The following is a 19,510-nucleotide window of genomic DNA, read 5'->3' on the forward strand; positions in this document are numbered from 1 at the left end:
TCTTGATGTGAGTGACTTCTATCGCCTCCTTTGGCCAGCTTATTCTCCCAGCAGGGTACCTGACGATCGGCAGGGTGCAGATGATTGCTCAGATCTTGTTCTTCCCATTAAGACGTGTCTGACTTCCAGAAATCCTACCAGTGACTGGACAAAGCTGGACTGAAAGACAGGCCAGAGACACTGATCATGGCAGCACAGGATCCATACCGGCTGGGGTCTGCCACACCAGGTAAGACGACAGGTGCAGGGTGTGCAAAGGTACCTCTCAGACAATCCAGCAGGAGGGTGCAAGACGGGCATACATGGAACGCCATAAACGTGAGCATAGAAGTCCCGAGGTCAAAATGGGACACGCCCTATTTATTTCGTTTATATTATGATGGATACAAATATGTCTAACCAATAAAAACAAATTGTTCAGAGATTATTTGTAAGAAAACTGTAAAGTTTTATTGAGTCTCAGTACGATCAGGGTGGATTACAGACCTGCTGAAGTTTAAACAACTAAAATGTTGTGAATTTCATAATCATCTTTTATTATTTTTGTTTCCTTCTTGAATCAGCAGAAGCAGCTTTGGTCACACAAGATTGAAAAACATTCGTATACAGTTCATTAAAAAATAGGGATAAGAACAGAAACTGTTTTCATTTGGTGACTTAACTTTTTCTTTTCAATGACCCATGAGGAGCCACCGATCAGCGTTAAGGCAAACAGAAGCTCCGCTTTCGATTAGAGTGACAAACGTCTGATAAGTGAACAAAGAATCTACAATGAGTGATGAAGATCGTTAGCGTTCATTAGTCAACTAATACAAACATGTACAAGTTTGTGTTTGTTTTTTCTATAGTGAATTTACACTTTAACAGGAACAGAGAACTGGACTCAAAACGCCGTCACACAGCAGTAGCAGCGCCACAGGAAGTCGATACACATTAAGATCCCCCCTGGACACACAAGCGCCACCAAAATAAACAGAACCGAAGAGGCAGAAAATGCAAAACAACAGGTGAGGCCATGTGTGGCACAAAAATAAAACAGCACACACACACTTGTCTTTTACTGACTACTTTTGTCTGTTTTTGAGTCTTTAAACTTTCAAACAAAGTCAAAACATGAATCTTGTTTCCAGGTTCGTTAAAACACTGATAGAAGTTCAATGAACAGCTACTAACCAGACACTGTGGTCGACTGAGGGTTTTTTAGAGCACAAAAAATTAAACCCCCACACTAATAGGAGTGCAATGCATCACAATAGAAGCCAACAGTAATACAGTTCGATACAATCAGCAACTGTCTGATTTTTCCTTCTCTGGTTAAAGCAGTAAGCTTGTTGAGCTAAAGTTATGCTGCTGTGCACTAAATAAGGTCACCAGCAGAGACAAACTTGGACCCGTGAGTACAGATGCAGCAGACCGGGTCAGTATCCCCTCCTAGGAGTCACATTCACTTGTTTCTCTTTTGACCTAAAATCTTTATTTACGTTTTGAAAAGGTGACAATTTTAGACTGAATCTGGTTTATTTAACTTCACAAATTTACAAAAAGTACAGAATGTCCAATCATATCCAGTTATAGCAGAATCAGACTGAAACCACAGAAACAGCTAATTTACTAGGACCTCTGAGGGAGCAGTCTTACTCTGCTGGTTATGGTGGCTCAGTAGGGCCAGTACAGGCGCTGCAAATCAGGCAAAAGAACAGTAGGACCAATACTTATGCTGCTTGAGAAAGAGGAAGATGATGAACAGGACTCAGGGCATTAAACAAAAACAAAAAAAAGACTGTCTTGTTAGTGATGATGACAACAGACTTCCTGTCTTTTTTATTTCAGACTCTTTCTATTTGTCTCCAGGTCCAGTTATCTTGGCGTCGGTTTTCTGTCCTTGCAGGTTTCACCCATGTGACGGGATTGTCCAGCTGGAAATGGGCGGGACAGAAGCCAGGGGGCATCCAGCTGGATGTATGCAGTATCAAACAGTTAAGTGTTTCCTTTCAGGATGCCCAGACAGCCCTGCAGCAGCTGGAGGTTCCCCTGCAGGTGAGACACGGTAATAGGTAAATGGACTGGTTCTTATGAAGTGCTTAATACTACAAGGATGCAGACTGGAGAGGCCAGCCAACCTTTCAATTAAGAAGGCAGCCTGCTCCTCTCCTACACTACAGCCACCTCACATAATGAGATCAGACACTCCTGAACAGCTGAAATGCTCTTTTAACGGCTGGTTTCTCTGTATACTCAGTACCTTGGCGTGTTTGAGCTCAAGCTCGGCCAGCTCCACCAGGTTCTTCCTGAAGGCTGCCACTCGCCTTGTCTTAAAGTCTATGAGCTCTGTTTGGAGAAGAATGCACTGTGAAAGCAGACCGCACACACATCCAACACTCCTTCACCTGTACGCTGACATAGGAAGAACAAAAAATGACCTTGCTTGGCAGACTCTGAGATTTTCTCAAACTTGTGGCAGCAAAGCTGCTGACTGGTCTCAGCCTGCAGAACATCTCTGTTTTTGGCCCGAGCCTTATCTAGAGCCTTGTTAGCGTTCTCATAGTCGACCAAAGCCCGACTCCTCCGGTACAAGAGATCCTGCGAGGGAGACATCATCACATAAACTGCAATATTTAACAAAGCCAGTTTTTTAACTGGTGACTTCAACTGTCAATCAGACCTTTGCAGCCTGTGACTCCCTCAAATAATATTTCAGCAGGTCGGCCAGCTTCAGGTCTTCATCTGCTGCAATGCGAGCTTCAATTTTCTGTTTAAAAAACCCCCCAAACATGGTCCCAACATTAGAGTTACTGGGGTAATAAGATAACAAGGCAAACTCCAAATTTGATCAGACATACCCGAGTTTTCTCGAACAACTCTGACACTTTGAGGAAGAACCTTAAGGAAGAAAAAGGGAACAAAAGAACAAGACAGATGTGATGCAGGTATGTTTACAACCTGGCTCTGCTCAGGACCAAATACAAGTGTTAGCAAAAATCATCACATGAAGGCAGCTCCAGGTCAAGTTCAAAGACAACATTTGTTCATACTTGCAGAGGTCTGTGGAGTCCTGTGTTCCTAATGTGTAGAGAGATGAGGCAATTCTGTTGATGTCATCAGCAGCATCTAAACAGAAAACAAATACGTGGACATCAGCGTCACACAGTTTTCCTTTATATAAAACTCCAAGTCTCTGTTCAATGAATTACTCGAGACTCTAACACAAGCCCTGAACCTGACCTTTCAGCTCATGCCACAGACACAAACATCACTTACAAAAGAAAAACGGATTTAAAAGATTCTTACTTTTGTGTGACCGGATCATTCTGTCAGACTTGGCTGAAGCATCCTTGACTCTGTTGTGATATTCCAACAGAAACGTCTTCTCGTGCTCAAAGAAATCATCCACATCCTACAGGCGCAAAAACAGCAACTATCAATAAAGAGAAAACATGGAAACCACATTTGATTGAGGTGGAAACTAGTTCCTGGGTCTTCACCTTGACTCCAGCCACCAAGACACCATCTGCCGACTTCACCACATTTTTAAAGAAATCTTCCAGTTTCTCCTTCTTGTTCTTCCCTCGTACACTCAGCTTTTGGCAACAAGACATGAAAAAGAAAAGAAAGATGAACAACACAGAGTTAGCAGGTATAGAACACCTCCGTTTTCTGTCGACCTGCTTGTTATTCCTAGGAGCACCACGAGGTCCTGTGCTGACTGACGACTGGCTCTTCGAGCTGCTCAGAAATCCTAAAAATGAAATGAATCCGGTGTGATACTTACATCCTGGTTATACTCCAGGAAGACATGGAAATTGAGGTCTTTCCTGAGCACAGGATGAGCCGCCACACGACATAAGAAGACCTCATGCATGGCTACGGTTTTCTTAAAGATGGCAAGGTACTCTCTGTGCAACAACACAAAAAGGGGCGATGTGGTGATTAATCCAGCACGTCAAACAACTATGGGGACAACAACTGCTGTCTGTGCTCACTCACGCCTCGAGCTCCTGCTTCATCTTTGTGAACTCCTCTTTAGTCATGGATCCCTCGCCCTCGCCCAGCTTCTGCAGCTTCTCTCTGGATGCATCAAAGTCTGGTCTTGGAGGTGCTGGGGGGATCTGCAACAACAACACGCATACGGCTCTACACTGAAGCCAGCTCACACTCTTTCTGGCCTCTGATGCAGGTTTGATAACTCGGTTGCACGTGCCTGTCTGCTGTTTTGCTAGTGGTGATGTAAGCTGGTCCATCAGTTTCCAGATACTGAAATATGTCGTTCAGATACTTGTACAGGCAGATGTTAAATCTGTCACTGTCAGATAACTAAATTTAACAGAATTTGGCAGGTTAAGACTAGGAACCCTCTTACTAACGTCCTGGGCCTTTTCTCTTTTGCTCTGCCTACAAATAGAAACCTTTCTTGGGTAAGAACTATTGTGCGTCTTGCCTGTGTCTGTTTACTTGTTCTTTTCAAACTTGAGCCTCATTTATTTATATTCTGATAGAAATATTGGAAGCAAGCAGAGCGATTCGAACACGTGGAAACAGAAATTAAAATATAATAAATAAGAAAAAAAACAGCCTGTGCAATTCAACAAGCTTGGTATGACGGCCTTTATTCAACACAGCCTGGAATGTCTTAGGCAAACGTTCCTTCCTTTAAGTAGCCGTCAGGAATAGCTCTCTGGGCAACTTGAAGGCATTCCTGTTCTTTTCTGGATGTTTCTGTTTCGCTGTATGTCCAGATGCTGCCACACTGCTTCAATTATTTCAGCAATACTCAGTAATCCTCCTTTTCTGACAATATTGTATTTTATTCTGTTGTATATATATTTATTCTATTGTGTGCCGTATCTTATTCATATTCTTATTATCTAATCCTACTACAGTATGTTTTTTCTTAACTTTGCACTGTAACAAAACTAATTTCCCACATGTGGGACTAATAAAGGTTATCTTAGCTTGTCTTATCTTAATTTGAAAGTCCAGGCTCTGGAAGTGCCAGCCTATAAGTGAGTGTGTTTCAGTGTGTGTGTCTCTGTTTCTGTGTAATTGTGGTGCCTTTTTATACTTGAATGCTCGATAGAGGTTAAGGTCAAGTGGCTTGACCATAAAAACCCCAAAACACAAGAACCTCCCCCAAAAGAGTGTGAGTGTGTGTGTGTGTGTGTGTGTAATGGCTCAAGACTAAAGCTGTCTTTCTACATCTCATTAATGAGACACAGGATAAAACGTGGGCTTATTTAAAGTGACGACTTAGCTTAACGTTATTCTACGTCTTAGAATGGTGACTATGGGTGAAGTGAAGTCCTCTGTGCATGCTGCTCTTACGATGTATCCTGCGTATTCTTCATTTTCCACAAAGGAGTCATGCAGCCAGATGAACTCTTCATGCTGTCGGACCACCGAGAACTCGTTCTGCTTAAAGTTGGGAAGCGTGCTCTGTGCAAAAAGGAAGCACATCAGCAGTGTGCAGGTTCAGGTCTGTTACGTGTTATCGAAGTTCAGGTCTGTCAGCGTATCTGACAGCAGTCAGTCTCACCTTGGTGTGAACGGTAAATTTGACCTTGTCTCGCTCACTCAGGGCATCAGAGATGTCAACCTGCAGCATGGCGTCTGTTTGAAGGTCCACGTTGACTGCACGTGGCTGCAGGAGGACAGAGACCGTGTGTCCAACAACGCAGTGAGCAGTACAGACACACAACGAAAGCCAGCTGTCAGTTACAGTGTACTCTTCACCTACATCGTACTGTGTCACAGTACAGAACTTTGTTTGTTCAGAAGTTAGTTCTACTGATTACTTTGCATGCATATGCCATGGTCTCAGCACACAGCTGGAGCAGAGAGGATCTACCTACCAGATGTTTGAAAAGTAGTCTCACCCAAAAGGGGCAAGAGCTAAAACCAATGAACCGAGGCGCAGCATCGAGGCCCAGTTTAAAGTAAAGAAACGGAATCACTAAAGAAAAACAACAACAACTATGCAGCGTGAAAAAGAGGCCTCATATGGAGAAGGAACAAAAAATACAGCTGTGTCGCCATCCCAGTTCAACAAACGTCCTGGGACACTGCATTAAAGAACATGTAACTGCACATCCATCCGATCGTGTGCTATTGGACTGACACCTCAATTTCACTTGGCAACAATAAATGAATGACATAATTAGACAGTGACAAGTATCACACACTCGAGCTACAAAAACTACAGCACACACCTTTCTGACAGGTGTGACAGCTGCCACGGTTTTAACAAGGACCACAAGTACACAGTATAGAAGTCCAGCTATAACACCAGTGTCTTAATAATATATCTCTGTTCTATTTCTTATCCACAAACCAGAATGTAGGTCTGAGACACTTGGATCTCCTGACTGTGTGAACCTTACTGCCCTCACAGAACAGCTACATCATAAATATACTGAAGGGGCTCAGATGAGAGTAAATTCACAACTTTTCTTGCTTTTTGTTTGTTCTTGTACAACAGAAATCGTCTGTTGACTGAGGCCAGGTTCAAGACTCATTTTACTTTGTCCCATCTTTCAGAGGGGATCCTGAATTTCCTCTTTCTAAAGTCCATAAAGCACAACATACTGAAAAGCCTGCATGCACACCATGTTCTTAGGAATAAATCTATAAATCAAGCTGTGACTGATACATGAATCAGACACTTCTGTAAAAGACTTCTATAATATCATTTAGTGTATGTAACTGTATACATGTGCTTCAGAGTAAAACAACCTGTAAAAATTATTTTCCAGCTTTACTAAACGATATTACCATAAAACCACAGCTCTTTACTCAACAAGCAGCAACAATAAACCTCTGGATGTGTATTTTGGACATCTGGGTACTTTCAGCTCTGTACACACGTCAGGATGAAAGAAAAGATGGAACACAAAGCACCTCAATTATTTACAAGATAATATTTAGATTCGGGGGACAGCAGTGGTAGTTCAACCTGAACCACAAGCAAAGTGCTCGGTTACCAAGTCAGGTCAAGAGCACTGAGTAAACTATATTTAAGGTTGACTTTGGGGTTTTGTTTGTCCATCTGTCTGGATTTTAGATTGCTGGTCCCTGTGATGATGAAAGCCGTGTCGTGTTTCCTAGAATTACAGAAACATGGACACCTTTATCCAACATTGTGGAATTTTGGACTGAATTGCCCTCGTCGAGCTTCGTTGACAATAACAGGGATTATCCAATTAGAATCGGAGCAGCGTTTCAGTCATGTGACAGCTGATGGTAAAACAGCAGCGCTAGCAGCACGTACCATCAACATGAACTTCACTAAGTCAGTGGTTCGTTAGCTGCCATTTAAACTTTCACTGTAACCGTTAGCCTCGTTAGCTCTCGGTTAAGCCCAAAGACTGCAGCCGGGTCATCATCTGTACTCGCGGCTTGGAGAACCAGTCTGACCACAGCTGACAGGCTAACTGCCCATTAGCAATAAGCTAAAGTTAGCCTGGACAGCTAACTTCCCTAGAAAAATGAGCGAGCTAATGCTACCCAGCTGATTTAGCTGAATCAAACACAGAAGAGCGTCAAACTCCAACACACAGGCACACAGGTGAAAAGACACAAGGTGAACAAACAGACAGGCAGACGGACAGCACTCACTCCCCGGTCCTCCTCGGAGAGGAAGTCGGGTCCGTCGTCCAACCCTTCCTGCTGCGAAGACAAAGAGCACAGGGTTGTTTGTTTAGTTGCACACCGACCGTAACACAAACGCAAACACAACACAACAGCCGGTGGAACCTCTCGAGCTCACCGAGCAGACAACACAAGAAAAACAGAAGAGACAGAGAAACCTACCATCATGGCTGCAAATGGGTGGAGACAGGAAGTGGAGTGACGTCAGAACAGTCAGGCGTCGTCGGGCGGATTTCATGAATTTAATTCAAAACAAAATACCTGTAAAGAAAACCTACTTTTAAACAAACTAAACGAATATTAGAAAACTTAAATTAAAATAAAAGCTATAAAAATGAAATAAAAAAGGTAGAGCCAGCTTCTTCAGAACACGTTCCCTCACATGTGGAAAGTTCCTTTTTTGGAAGAACTTTGCCTCCAGTTTTGTTCATAATGGTTCTGGACATACTTTCTATGCATAACCAAGTGACGACGGAATTTGGTGGCTTCATAATCATCTCTGCTTTTGCAGATGATGTTGTTGGTGTCATCAGGTGGTAGCCTCCAGCTCACACCAGTGAGTGGCCAAGTGTGAAGTAGTGGGAATGAGAATTAGCACCTCCAGGTCTGAAGGCCATGCCCCTTAGCCCGGAGCATGGAGTGCACACAGATAAGTTGCTGGAGGAGTTTAAGTATCTGGGATCATGTTCATGAGTAAAGGGAGTAGGAGATTGACAGGCAGACTGGGGCCATGGTTGCAGTGATGCAGATGCTGCGACCTTCTGTAGTGGTGAAGAGAGAGCTAAATGTAAAAGCAAAGCTGTCAGTTTACGAGTCGATCAAAGTCCCCACCCTCACGTAGGATCGTGAGCTTGGGTAGTTGAGATCATTGATACAAGCAGCAGAAATTAGCTTTCACTGAAGGGCGGCTAGTCTGTCCCTTAGTTAGGCAGAGGCCAGGAGTTAAGCTATTTGAGAGGAGCTCATAGTAAAGCTGCTACACCTCAAATCAAATTCCCATTGAAATTGTATTTGTCACATACACAATCAAGCCATACCATAGCCCTGGGACAGACTGGCAACCTGTCCAGGGTGTACCCTGCCTCTCACCCTGAGAGGGCTGGGATAGGCTCCCCCCCCCCGACTCTGACAAGGATAGATAAATAACCTAAACATCAAAAGGAGCACACCATTGAAACACATAAAAGTAAGAAAAATGAGATAAAATGAAGATTTTCGCCTTCATTTCTGCCAGACAATGCTGAAACGTTTCTAGCGGCTAGTGTCTGTCTCTGTGTCTTCCCTGTGTTTCTCGTGTCTGCGTGTTTCATGCTGCCTCTCCGTCTCTCCACACAGTAATGTCCCTGTGCTAGTTTCTCCCCTGTTCTCAGTGTTAAGCTTATGTGTCTTCATCTACGTCTTCGTCGTGCTTCCTGTCTTATTTTGATAGTCCTTGTCCTGCACTCACTGTATTCAGTTTTGCTTCCTCTTTGTCTTGTTATGTCAGAGGATGAGGCTGGGGAACAGCTGTCTTCTCAGCTGTTCCCCAGCCTCATCGTTATCCTGCCTGTATTTAAGTCCTCAGTGTCCCTCTGTTTGGTGTCGTGTTCTCCGTGTTAGTTGTCAGGTCAGGTCTAGTCTGTGTATGATTGTAGTTCTAGATCGCCTTTTATTTCTTTAGTGTTCATGTATTTTACTTTTAGCTTGTTTCTCCAGCAATAAAGCTGCTGCTGTACGTTTTCCGTCTCTGAGTCCTATATTTGGGTCCTAGCCTGACACACAGCTGACAATTAGCAAAGCAGTGTGAAAGAATTCCAGATCAGACGTTTTTAGTTCAACATACAAGTGAAGATGTTTGACCTTCCATCTGGTTTTATCTCATGTGCTCTTCATGCAGCTGAGTACACTCAGTGTTAAAAGCAGAATCTGTGCAGGTCTGAGATCAGTAATTTACTGAAACACCAAACTGAATTCATGTTTCTGCTGATATACAGTGACACAGTTATATGGATGATTAATCCCTTTGGCTTTTTGTCTTTGACTTTATCAGGAAAACAGCTGCAGCTTTCGCTGACAGCACATCATGTGGTACTTAAGTGTTTGTACTTTTGGTCCGCTTGCCTCCACCCCAGAGAGAAGGGTTACATCTCCTGGGTCTAGGTGCGGTTTGCCCCTCTGAGGGCGGGGGTACCTGGACCTGGGATATAGAGTATGTTTGGGGAGTGAGACTGTCTGTGCAGTGTCTATTTGTGTCTGTCTACACGTTGGGTGAGTGTCGAGTATTTGGTGGTGCATATGGGGTGGGAATGCACGTTTGTGTCCGCGTGCGCCTGTTCGTCTGTGTCGATTGGCGGGGCCTGGGGTCTGTGGCCCGGCTGGGCTCCTTCCGGGGGGTGGGGTGCCCTCAGACCTCCGGCCTCTGGGCCTGAAGCTCGGTCCTCTCTGGCACAGCTGGCTGCCGGCAGAGCCCGCGGGCACGCCACTGCAACCCCCTCTGACCTCTGCTCCGTAGCTGCTGGGTGACCTCTCCTTTGGGGCTCTACTCAGCTCTTCCCAGGAGGGTGGCACGGTTCCCCCCCCCCTTTGGTGGTCCTCCTCGGGTCCTCGTACTCTGGGGCCTCTGGATGTCGGGGGCTTGGATCTCCTCCATACCTGCTTCATGCCCTGGAGGACGGGGCTGTGGCCCCCCCACACTCCCTAGCAGATCGTTACATGGAGAAACCTTTGGAATGCAAGCATGCTGATCCACACAGGTATGCACACAGGTGTACACACGGGTGTTCACAGACGCGGACTACACCTTTCTTGGCTGCTGCCTCAAAGCACATTGTGCGCTGTCTATCTTGCGTGCTGCACAATATCGTTTATTATTTAGTATCTACTGATATCTACTGCTAGCTAGTTTATTGTGATGGTGCTGTTTTTTTATTATGTTGCTCTTTGTTGTTTGCTTTCTCTTCTGTTTTTTTCTCCATATAGGTGACCCAGGTGTTTTTTTTTTTTTTTTTTTTTTTCTTTCTTCCCCCCCTTCTCACCGTCTCTTCTCCCCTTTGGTTTTCTTTCTCTCCCTCTCTTTCTTTCATTCTTTCTCCCTGTCCTATCCCCCAGTCATGTCTGTCCCGTTTGTAGCAAAATAAAATAAATACATAATTATAATCAAGGTCAATCAAATGGACCAATATGGCAAGGCCATGATGATCCACTTGGTAAAATAAATCTGCTTGGCATCTTTCTTGGCCTTAAGACAACAATTCTGATGGCTAAAGATCCAAACCGGGGGGGGGGAGTGTTTGTACTTTTTTCATCAGTTAGTTATTACAAAGAGTGAACATATAAGATGATCTGTCTTTGTCACTGGGTGGTGCTGAGGTCTGAATCCTTGGGCAGCTCCTGTAATCACAAACAGGATCATCACAAATGTAAAGTTTACCCCTTAGGTCTGAAACATCCTTCCCTGTTTCACACACTGCAGGATCTGAAGTTCTGCTCCTACATGTTTTCAGCACTGCTGACATATGAACTGTTTATTCGTCGATAGTTTTAGTGAACCTTAATGTCTCACTGGAGCATATATTCAACTGAATCATTCGCTTGTCTTTATTTATTTTTTTGATGTTCATATGTGTCATACTTGGTTTAAACTTTCATTTTGATTTAAAACTAACAGTAAAAAGGCATTTTCACTGGGATAAGCATCTGAACCAGCATGTTAAAGATGTTTGTGTATACTGAACATAAGGATAATTTAAATCCCGAGAATCTGCTGACTTTTCAGTTTTATTTATATTGCGCCAAATCACAACCACAGTTGCCTCAAGGAGCTTCATACTGTCAGGTAACGACAATACAACAGGACTTCTGGGGCTAATGGTTGGGTAAGATCGGAGCAGTACCATCATAACGCTACGTCTCAGCACAGATGTGTGATTACCTTAAGGATGAAGCTATGTTGTATTTATTGTGTTTGAACATATTTCACAGTAAATAGCCACAGTTCATTTTAACCTGAACGGCAGGTTGTTTTTCCTCAGCTTGTTAGCCAGCTCAAGACAAACTGTAAACATAATTAATAACCGAGTAACCTATTTGATTGTATTGTTAGCTTTGGTTGTTAGCTACTTACCAATTTTTGTGTGTATGTGTGCATTTTTTTTTTTTTTTTTTTTTGTTTTGCAACTTGGAGTTAGCATTTCATTTTGAACAAATTAAATAGAATGTAGCTGCAGTAATTTTCACCTGGCAAACAGCAGCTAAAACGTAACAATTCTATTTAGTTTAGCTAATGTGTTTTTTATTAGAACAAGCTTTACTTGCTGTTTGCTTCTCAAATTAAGTAAAACTGCAATGTCATTTATAATAGCTAGCTTTTTTGGTTACAAAGAACCTGATGTTTTCTCACAATATTGGAAATAATTATAAGTGGTGTTTTAATTTACTTTATCTTAACACAAACTCGATGAAAGGTCTAAACTGCCCCCAATTCTTCCATGTTAAATATTAACTTTCTAGCTATGTGTCATTGCATCCTTTAGATCATATTTTGACATATTAATATTATTGGATAATTTGCACAAGTTGAAAACAAATTCATTTGTTGTGTGGTTACACATGTACACATGTAATTTCTCCCACCCTACATTTAAAAGAATGAAGTGTGTTCATCTTCATCTAGTTATGAGCAGTCAATCTTTTGGGGCTATTTATGAAATCTCCTTTAGGGCCACCAAAATTCTAGGGCCGGCCCTGTGGGCCACACAGGAGGCGGGGTTTATGAGCCATACTGGAGCCAGACGCCAGGGGGCAGTAGAGACTTTCGGGGAGCTGTTACGTCGTCCATGTTTTCTACAGGCTCCATATCAGGCCGTACTACATTAACCAGAATCCTTTGGCTCTGCGTCGAAATTTTGCGAAGAGGTCAAATCAAACGGATAAATGGCAGTCAGTCAGCGCGCGTTGTAGGTAAAGCTGCTCGTAGTTCTTTCATTGAGACGTTTAGTTTCGCCGGTCAGCACTGAGTGCTGCTGGGTGGTGCAGCCATACATCGCCTGTTACAAAACCCAGCCGGTTGTTGCATAACACAACAACACAAGTGATGATAAGCTCACAGTCGCCGTATCCTGTTCTTTATTAGCGTCTTTTAGAAACGAGACACCAGCGAAATCCGGTCTGAGGCAAAGACACTACTTGGAGCTGTCTCGGCAGGAACTGCTTTGTGATTCATTGAGCTGACCTGCCGCTAGCTGCTCAGGGTGAGTGTCATAACACGCCGAGCCGGCTTAGGTGCACCAACACAAAGATGCTTGAGAAAAGCAGGAGACTAGTGCTTTCACTGTGTAATATTTTAATCAAGTGGCAAACTAGGTAGCTGATATTATTGCGACAACATTGCATGTATATTGTTGTTTTATTTTTAGACAAATCAGATAAACTCCAGTGATCTCCAGGCCAGGTGATTTTCTATTTAAAAACAGTCCCAGTTTCTGACCGTAAATAAAGGACAGTCTGCCCTCTACGCGCAGGTGATGCTTTCAGGATCACTTACAAGATGTTTTTTTCCCTCTTTTTTGGTGCTTAAGCCGTATCAGCTGAAGTTGAACTGGGGCTAGACTATACTCCTGTTCAGTGCCAGTTTATATCACAGTAAGTCGGTATAACCTTATTTAAACAAGTGAATCATTAACATTCATTTCTTTTAAATTGCAACCTGATAAAAGGGGAGTGCTTAAAAGATCCAAAGTTACACAGTAACAGCAATAACTCGACACCCCTACTGGTGAAATGCTTCCCCCTTTAATGAGTAAGTAAGTTTTAATTCTGCAGATAGGAATTACAAAACATAAAAAAGGACCTATTTTCCACATTTCTAGCTCCACGTTTTTATTCTTGGGCATTTATAGAGCTCTGGGCAGTTCAAAATAGTCCATATTTGTCTTATTCTTAGTCTTGTTGGGGTCCTTGGTAATGCACAAACTGTCTGAAGCCTGAACCCTCACCAAACTAAGATGCAACCTTCTGCCGTGATCAGATCTCAAATGTAGATTCATATTAAGAGGCACTTTTCTTTTTGTGTCAATTCAAAGTGCCTGATGTGAATCAGCCACAGTGAATCAACACAGCATTATTCCGAGTTATCAATGAATGAAACACTTCTTTAGCACTTTGTTGATCTCCTCCCTCGTCTTCCTCTTGCAGTGACTCATGGCTAATCGGCTCCTCAAAGTCTCCTCTCTAGCCACAGCAGTACTTGCCTCATCTGGATTTTACCTTTATAGCAGTCACCTGGACCTCAGTGACTTAAGTGTGATCCGCTTTGGACGAGCTGTGGCGACTGTGAGTTACTGCACAACACTACTTGGAAATTTCATATTCTAAAATGCCTTTAATGATAATAGCATTAAGTCCTTACAAGTCCTTCTACTAGGCAGCTATACTGGTAACACTTCTGTGAACTTGCTTATGTTGAAGCATCTTTGTATCTTTACTTCATTTGTATTTATTCAGCACCCAAGTTGCTAAACAGTGAAAGTACATTTTGAAAATAAAAATTCGAAATTTAAAACTACCTTAAGTAGAATTTAAAACAGTTTCAAATTTCAAAACCAGTACACATACAATCTGACACTAAAACAGGTAGTCTAAGGAGCTTGGAAAGAAAGTTTAAGTTTCTTGAAGATGTTTCAGCTCTCATCCCAGGAACGTCTTCAGTTCTAAGACCGAATGATGGAGAATCCCAGGTGGGAGCTGTCCTTTAAGAGGGTCGTTGGCCCACTATTGATCATGTGCCTGACCACATGAGCCCAGGCGTAGGTCCGCAGAGGTTTTGGTGAAACCATTGTGAGACCATGCCTCACACTGTTATGTGACCCATTCAGATCACCTGATGAAACGTCTTGAGGAAACTCCAGTTGTTTTTTCTTTCCAAGCTCCTTAGACTACCATGACCTGGATAAACAAGAACCTACACAGACAAAGGTAAAAGTTTCATCAGGACGTTAGTGGCTTAGAAAAGCAGAAAGATTAAAAATAAGCTTTACCAAGAAATTTAAACGATTTTACAGAGTGACTGAAGAAATCACTCTACAGTCTAAACTGTAAAAGCCCAATCACCTTTAGGGACCATGCAAGTCTTTAACAAAGTCATGCTGTAAAATGTGTTCATGAGTCAGCAACTTGCAGCTGTAGGCAGGAGCCTGACTGTGTAGGGCTTAAACACAAGCAAACTACAGGGAGTGCAGAATTATTAGGCAAGTTGTATTTTTGAGGAATAATTTTATTATTGAACAACAACCATGTTCTCAACGAACCCAAAAAACTCATTAATATCAAAGCTGAATGTTTTTGGAAGTAGTTTTTAGTTTGTTTTTAGTTTGAGCTATTTTAGGGGGATATCTGTGTGTGCAGGTGACTATTACTGTGCATAATTATTAGGCAACTTAACAAAAAACAAATATATACCCATTTCAATTATTTCTTTTTACCAGTGACACCAATAACTCGGGCAGGGATAGCTCAGTAGGTAAAGTGGTCGCCCCATGATCGGAAGGTCGGCGGTTCGAATCCACTTAACGGCTACCCTGAGGTACCCCTGAGCAAGGTACCGTCCCTACACACTGCTCCCCGGGCGCCTGCTTAGTGGGCTGCCCACTGCTTCACTGAGTGAATGGGTCAAATGCAGAGAAAAACAAGTAATTTCCCCATGGGGATCAATAAAGTATCCATTATTATTATTATTATTATTATTATAACATCTCCACATTCACAAATATACATTTCTGACATTCAAAAACAAAACAAAAACAAATCAGCGACCACAAATTGCTACTGTATGAAGTAAATAAAATTTACTGAACCAATATGTACTTATAAAAAAGGCACCTAATTCAAGAGATGAAACATAGTTTGTACATAAATGAGAATCAATTAAATCTTTAGGCACCTGTCACAAAAATACATGATTGGTTCCCATTTCATGAGCTGAATCTACAAAAAAGCCAAATATGAAGGTGTTCACTAACAAGCTGATACCCAAGAGCTTTTAGCCAAAAACTTGCCCTACCTCTGCATGGAGTGCAGTGTGTCTTTTAAAAGTCTGAGGAAACTACAGGGAGTGCAGAATTATTAGGCAAGTTGTATTTTTGAGGAATGATTTTATTATTGAACAACAACCATGTTCTCAATGAACCCAAAAAACTCATTAATATCAAAGCTGAATGTTTTTGGAAGTAGTTTTTAGTTTGTTTTTAGTTTTAGCTATTTTAGGGAGATATCTGTGTGTGCAGGTGACTATTACTGTGCATAATTATTAGGCAACTTAACAAAAAACAAATATATACCCATTTCAATTATTTATTTTTACCAGTGAAACCAATATAACATCTCCACATTCACAAATATACATTTCTGACATTCAAAAACAAAACAAAAACAAATCAGCGACCAATATAGCCACCTTTCTTTGCAAGGACACTCAAAAGCCTGCCATCCATGGATTCTGTCAGTGTTTTGATCTGTTCACCATCAACATTGCGTGCAGCAGCAACCACAGCCTCCCAGACACTGTTCAGAGAGGTGTACTGTTTTCCCTCCTTGTAAATCTCACATTTGATGATGGACCACAGGTTCTCAATGGGGTTCAGATCAGGTGAACAAGGTGGCCATGTCATTAGTTTCTCTTCTTTTATACCCTTTCTTGCCAGCCACGCTGTGGAGTACTTGGACACGTGTGATGGAGCATTGTCCTGCATGAAAATCATGTTTTCTTGAAGGATGCAGACTTCTTCCTGTACCACTGCTTGAAGAAGGTGTCTTCCAGAAACTGGCAGTAGGACTGGGAGTTGAGCTTGACTCCATCCTCAACCCGAAAAGGCCCCACAAGCTCATCTTTGATGATACCAGCCCAAACCAGTACTCCACCTCCACCTTGCTGGCGTCTGAGTCGGACTGGAGCTCTCTGCCCTTTACCAATCCAGCCACGGGCCCATCCATCTGGCCCATCAAGACTCACTCTCATTTCATCAGTCCATAAAACCTTAGAAAAACCAGTCTTGAGATATTTCTTGGCCCAGTCTTGACGTTTCAGCTTGTGTGTCTTGTTCAGTGGTGGTCGTCTTTCAGCCTTTCTTACCTTGGCCATGTCTCTGAGTATTGCACACCTTGTGCTTTTGGGCACTCCAGTGATGTTGCAGCTCTGAAATATGGCCAAACTGGTGGCAAGTGGCATCTTGGCAGCTGCACGCTTGACTTTTCTCAGTTCATGGGCAGTTATTTTGCTCCTTGGTTTTTCCACACGCTTCTTGCGACCCTGTTGACTATTTTGAATGAAACACTTGATTGTTCGATGATCACGCTTCAGAAGCTTTGCAATTTTGAGACTGCTGCATCCCTCTGCAAGATATCTCACTATTTTTGACTTTTCTGAGCCTGTCAAGTCCTTCTTTTGACCCATTTTGCCAAAGGAAAGGACGTTGCCTAATAATTATGCACACCTGATATAGGGTGTTGATGTCATTAGACCACACCCCTTCTCATTACAGAGATGCACATCACCTAATATGCTTAATTGGTAGTAGGCTTTCGAGCCTATACAGCTTGGAGTAAGACAACATGCATGAAGAGGATGATGTGGACAAAATACTCATTTGCCTAATAATTCTGCACTCCCTGTAATCTTAAAAATGGTTGTAAAACTAACAGGTAACAATGAAGAGTTACAATAACCGATGTGGTTAAAAGCTTGGCGGGAGCATTTTGGATTAACTGTTGTCTGTGTATCTGGAGGTGAAAACCCCAGATGACAGAAAGGAGTTTATAATTGTTCCAGTCTCTAAACCAACTGGAAAAGTATCTTTTAAAAACTGAGTAGCGATCCAGTCTGACAGGTAGGCGGAAGAATTGGACGGTACCACTGTGTTTCAGGCTTCCAGAGAGATCTGTGGCTGAATTCAGTGTAGCACTGTTTTATTAAAATAATCAAGAAATTCAAGAAAATCAATTCACACTTTTCTATTGAGGATTTAACAGGTGGGATAGGCAGTGATGGTTTTTAACTCTTTATCCCATAAAGACAACATTTGATGACCTCCCTGTGCCTTTAGTGTATGTCAATAAAAATGTTCTGTGTTGAGCATTAGAATTTTTTCTGGGTTTTTCTAGTGGTTACTGCATAAGCAGAGATCACGCTCACTAATATCTGATTCCAACCCAGTGATTTTGTTCTTTGAGCAGGCCTGAAATATGACAGGAACTCCTCAGTTCACAAAAGAGCTTCAAAGGTTGCTCCTAGTAGGCCTTCAAAGGGTTAAAAAGAATTTTAGCTGGGAAGTTGTGGAAGATGGTTGTTCCAAGCTTCCTTGAATTTCAAACTAGCATTTGAAGCTAAGGTTTTAACAACAACGATGGAAGCTTTTAGCTTGTTCTTTCTGTATTACCTCATAGCCTTTCTGTGTTACCTCTTTACTTTTCTTAGTTTCTCATTCAAGCCATCAAGTCAGATTTATTCAACACTGTTGGTAAGTGATTTGAGAATTCCTGCATAAATCCCCAAATCATTTTAGGGCAGGTCTACAGTGCATCCAGGAAATATTCACAGTTTGCCTGAAATTCTTGAAAATTTGTTAAGAAAACTAAAGTACAACATGCATATAAGTATTCACAGCCTTTGCTCAGTACTTCATTGAAGCATCTTTGGCAGCAGTTACAGCCTCCCATGTTTTTGAGTACGATGTTACAGGCTTTCACATCTGTTTTTGGCCAGTTTCTCCTCATCTTTGCAGAGCCTCTCAGGCTCCATCGGGTTGGATGGGGAGTGTTGGTCCAGAGATGTTTAATCGAGTTCAAGTCTGGGCTCCGGCTGCACCACCCAAGGACATTCACAGATTGGTCCCCAAGCCACTTCTTTGTTGTCTTGGCTGCGTGCTTGCGGTCATTGTCCTGTTGAAAGATGAACTCTGCTCCAGCCTGTATTCCTAAGGTGATCTGAAGGCTGCATGAAGTTTAGAGGTCTCTAGTGACTGCAGCAAATTAACATAATCAACCATAAAACAATAACTATAAGAATAGATCACAGAAGTCATGTTGAATCAACACAAATTCAATCTTATGTGAATACTTTGGATTTACTGGGGAAAATTAAGTGAGGATGAAAAGAAGAAATCACATGAGCTCACCACGTGTCACTGATGAACTCATTAAAATCAAGTAAATTCAAAGAACAGTGTGGGCTTTGATGGAAAATGTCGTGCTGCTGAAAACAAGCTGTTATAATGTGTAGCTGTTAATAATTAATGTTAACAAAAGAATTAATGTTACTAATGATTCGGTGTCCAGCCTAACAGACCCAAGTCAGTGTTTCTGGCCCGTGTACATTTGCACTGGGATTCTGATATTTTAAATATTCATACAGTTTTATTAAAACCTGCTTAATTCATACGGTTTTGGGTGATTTCACTTTGAATCTGAAAAATAATGTTAGGAAAACCTTGATAAAGATAATAAAATAAAGATCATCTAGCACAGCGGTCTCCAACCTTTCTTGCGCCACGGACCGGTTTATGCCCGACAATATTTTCACGGACCGGCCTTTAAGGTGTCGCGGATAAATACAACAAAATAAAACTAGTACCGGTACCGAAAAAAAGATTTATTCATAACCAGTGTTGATCAAGTTACTTGAAAAAAGTAATCAGTAACTAATTACTGATTACTTCCCCCAAAAAGTAATCCTGTTACTTTACTGATTACTTATTTTCAAAAGTAATTAATTACTTAGTTACTTAGTTACTTTTTAAAAATACGATTTACAACCTGAGTAGGTAATAAAGCGATATATCTTTCAGCCCAATTCTACTTTTTCTGCATAATCCATCATACAAAATGTAATCAGATGGAAAAG

General features: G+C 42.0%; 2 protein-coding genes across 5 annotated transcripts in view; one reads left to right on the forward strand and one right to left on the reverse strand.

Moving 5' to 3' along the window:
* Positions 1 to 424: 424 nt before the first annotated feature.
* Positions 425 to 7,863, reverse strand: snx6 (sorting nexin 6). Its single transcript, XM_082515365.1, has 14 exons — positions 7,804 to 7,863; positions 7,609 to 7,659; positions 5,531 to 5,635; positions 5,320 to 5,430; positions 3,985 to 4,106; positions 3,770 to 3,893; positions 3,483 to 3,578; positions 3,289 to 3,394; positions 3,033 to 3,108; positions 2,841 to 2,880; positions 2,663 to 2,749; positions 2,421 to 2,580; positions 2,243 to 2,328; positions 425 to 2,031 (listed from the first exon to the last, which is right to left on the reverse strand). The coding sequence occupies exons 1-14, from the start codon at positions 7,807 to 7,809 to the stop codon at positions 1,978 to 1,980; spliced, it is 1,224 nt and encodes a 407-aa protein (XP_082371491.1). The 5' UTR covers positions 7,810 to 7,863; the 3' UTR covers positions 425 to 1,977.
* A 4,569-nt stretch (positions 7,864 to 12,432) lies between these two features.
* The window catches only part of adck1 (aarF domain containing kinase 1), an 88,389-nt gene continuing 81,311 nt past the window's right edge, over positions 12,433 to 19,510 (forward strand). For 3 of the 4 annotated variants that reach the window (XM_082515763.1, XM_082515765.1, XM_082515766.1), the window contains exons 1-2: positions 12,433 to 12,869; positions 13,813 to 13,950. In XM_082515763.1, coding sequence (XP_082371889.1) covers positions 13,819 to 13,950 — 132 coding nt within the window. In that variant the 5' untranslated portion in view covers positions 12,433 to 12,869; positions 13,813 to 13,818. Of the gene's footprint in view, positions 12,870 to 13,196; positions 13,261 to 13,812; positions 13,951 to 19,510 lie in introns of all 4 variants that reach the window. The other variant, XM_082515764.1, reaches the window with a different exon arrangement.

The sequence above is a fragment of the Aulonocara stuartgranti genome (genome assembly GCF_965226115.1).
Source record: "Aulonocara stuartgranti genome assembly, chromosome: 19".
NCBI lineage: Eukaryota > Metazoa > Chordata > Actinopteri > Cichliformes > Cichlidae > Aulonocara > Aulonocara stuartgranti.

Bases quoted from the DNA above. Each gene is read 5' to 3' on its own strand.
- snx6 (XM_082515365.1), bottom strand. The intron at 5,636-7,608 runs GTGAGTGCTGTC...GTCCTCCTGCAG, and splicing joins TCTCCGAGGAGGACCGGGGA to CCACGTGCAGTCAACGTGGA. The intron at 2,881-3,032 runs GTATGAACAAAT...TTCTTCCTTAAG, and splicing joins GACTCCACAGACCTCTGCAA to GTTCTTCCTCAAAGTGTCAG.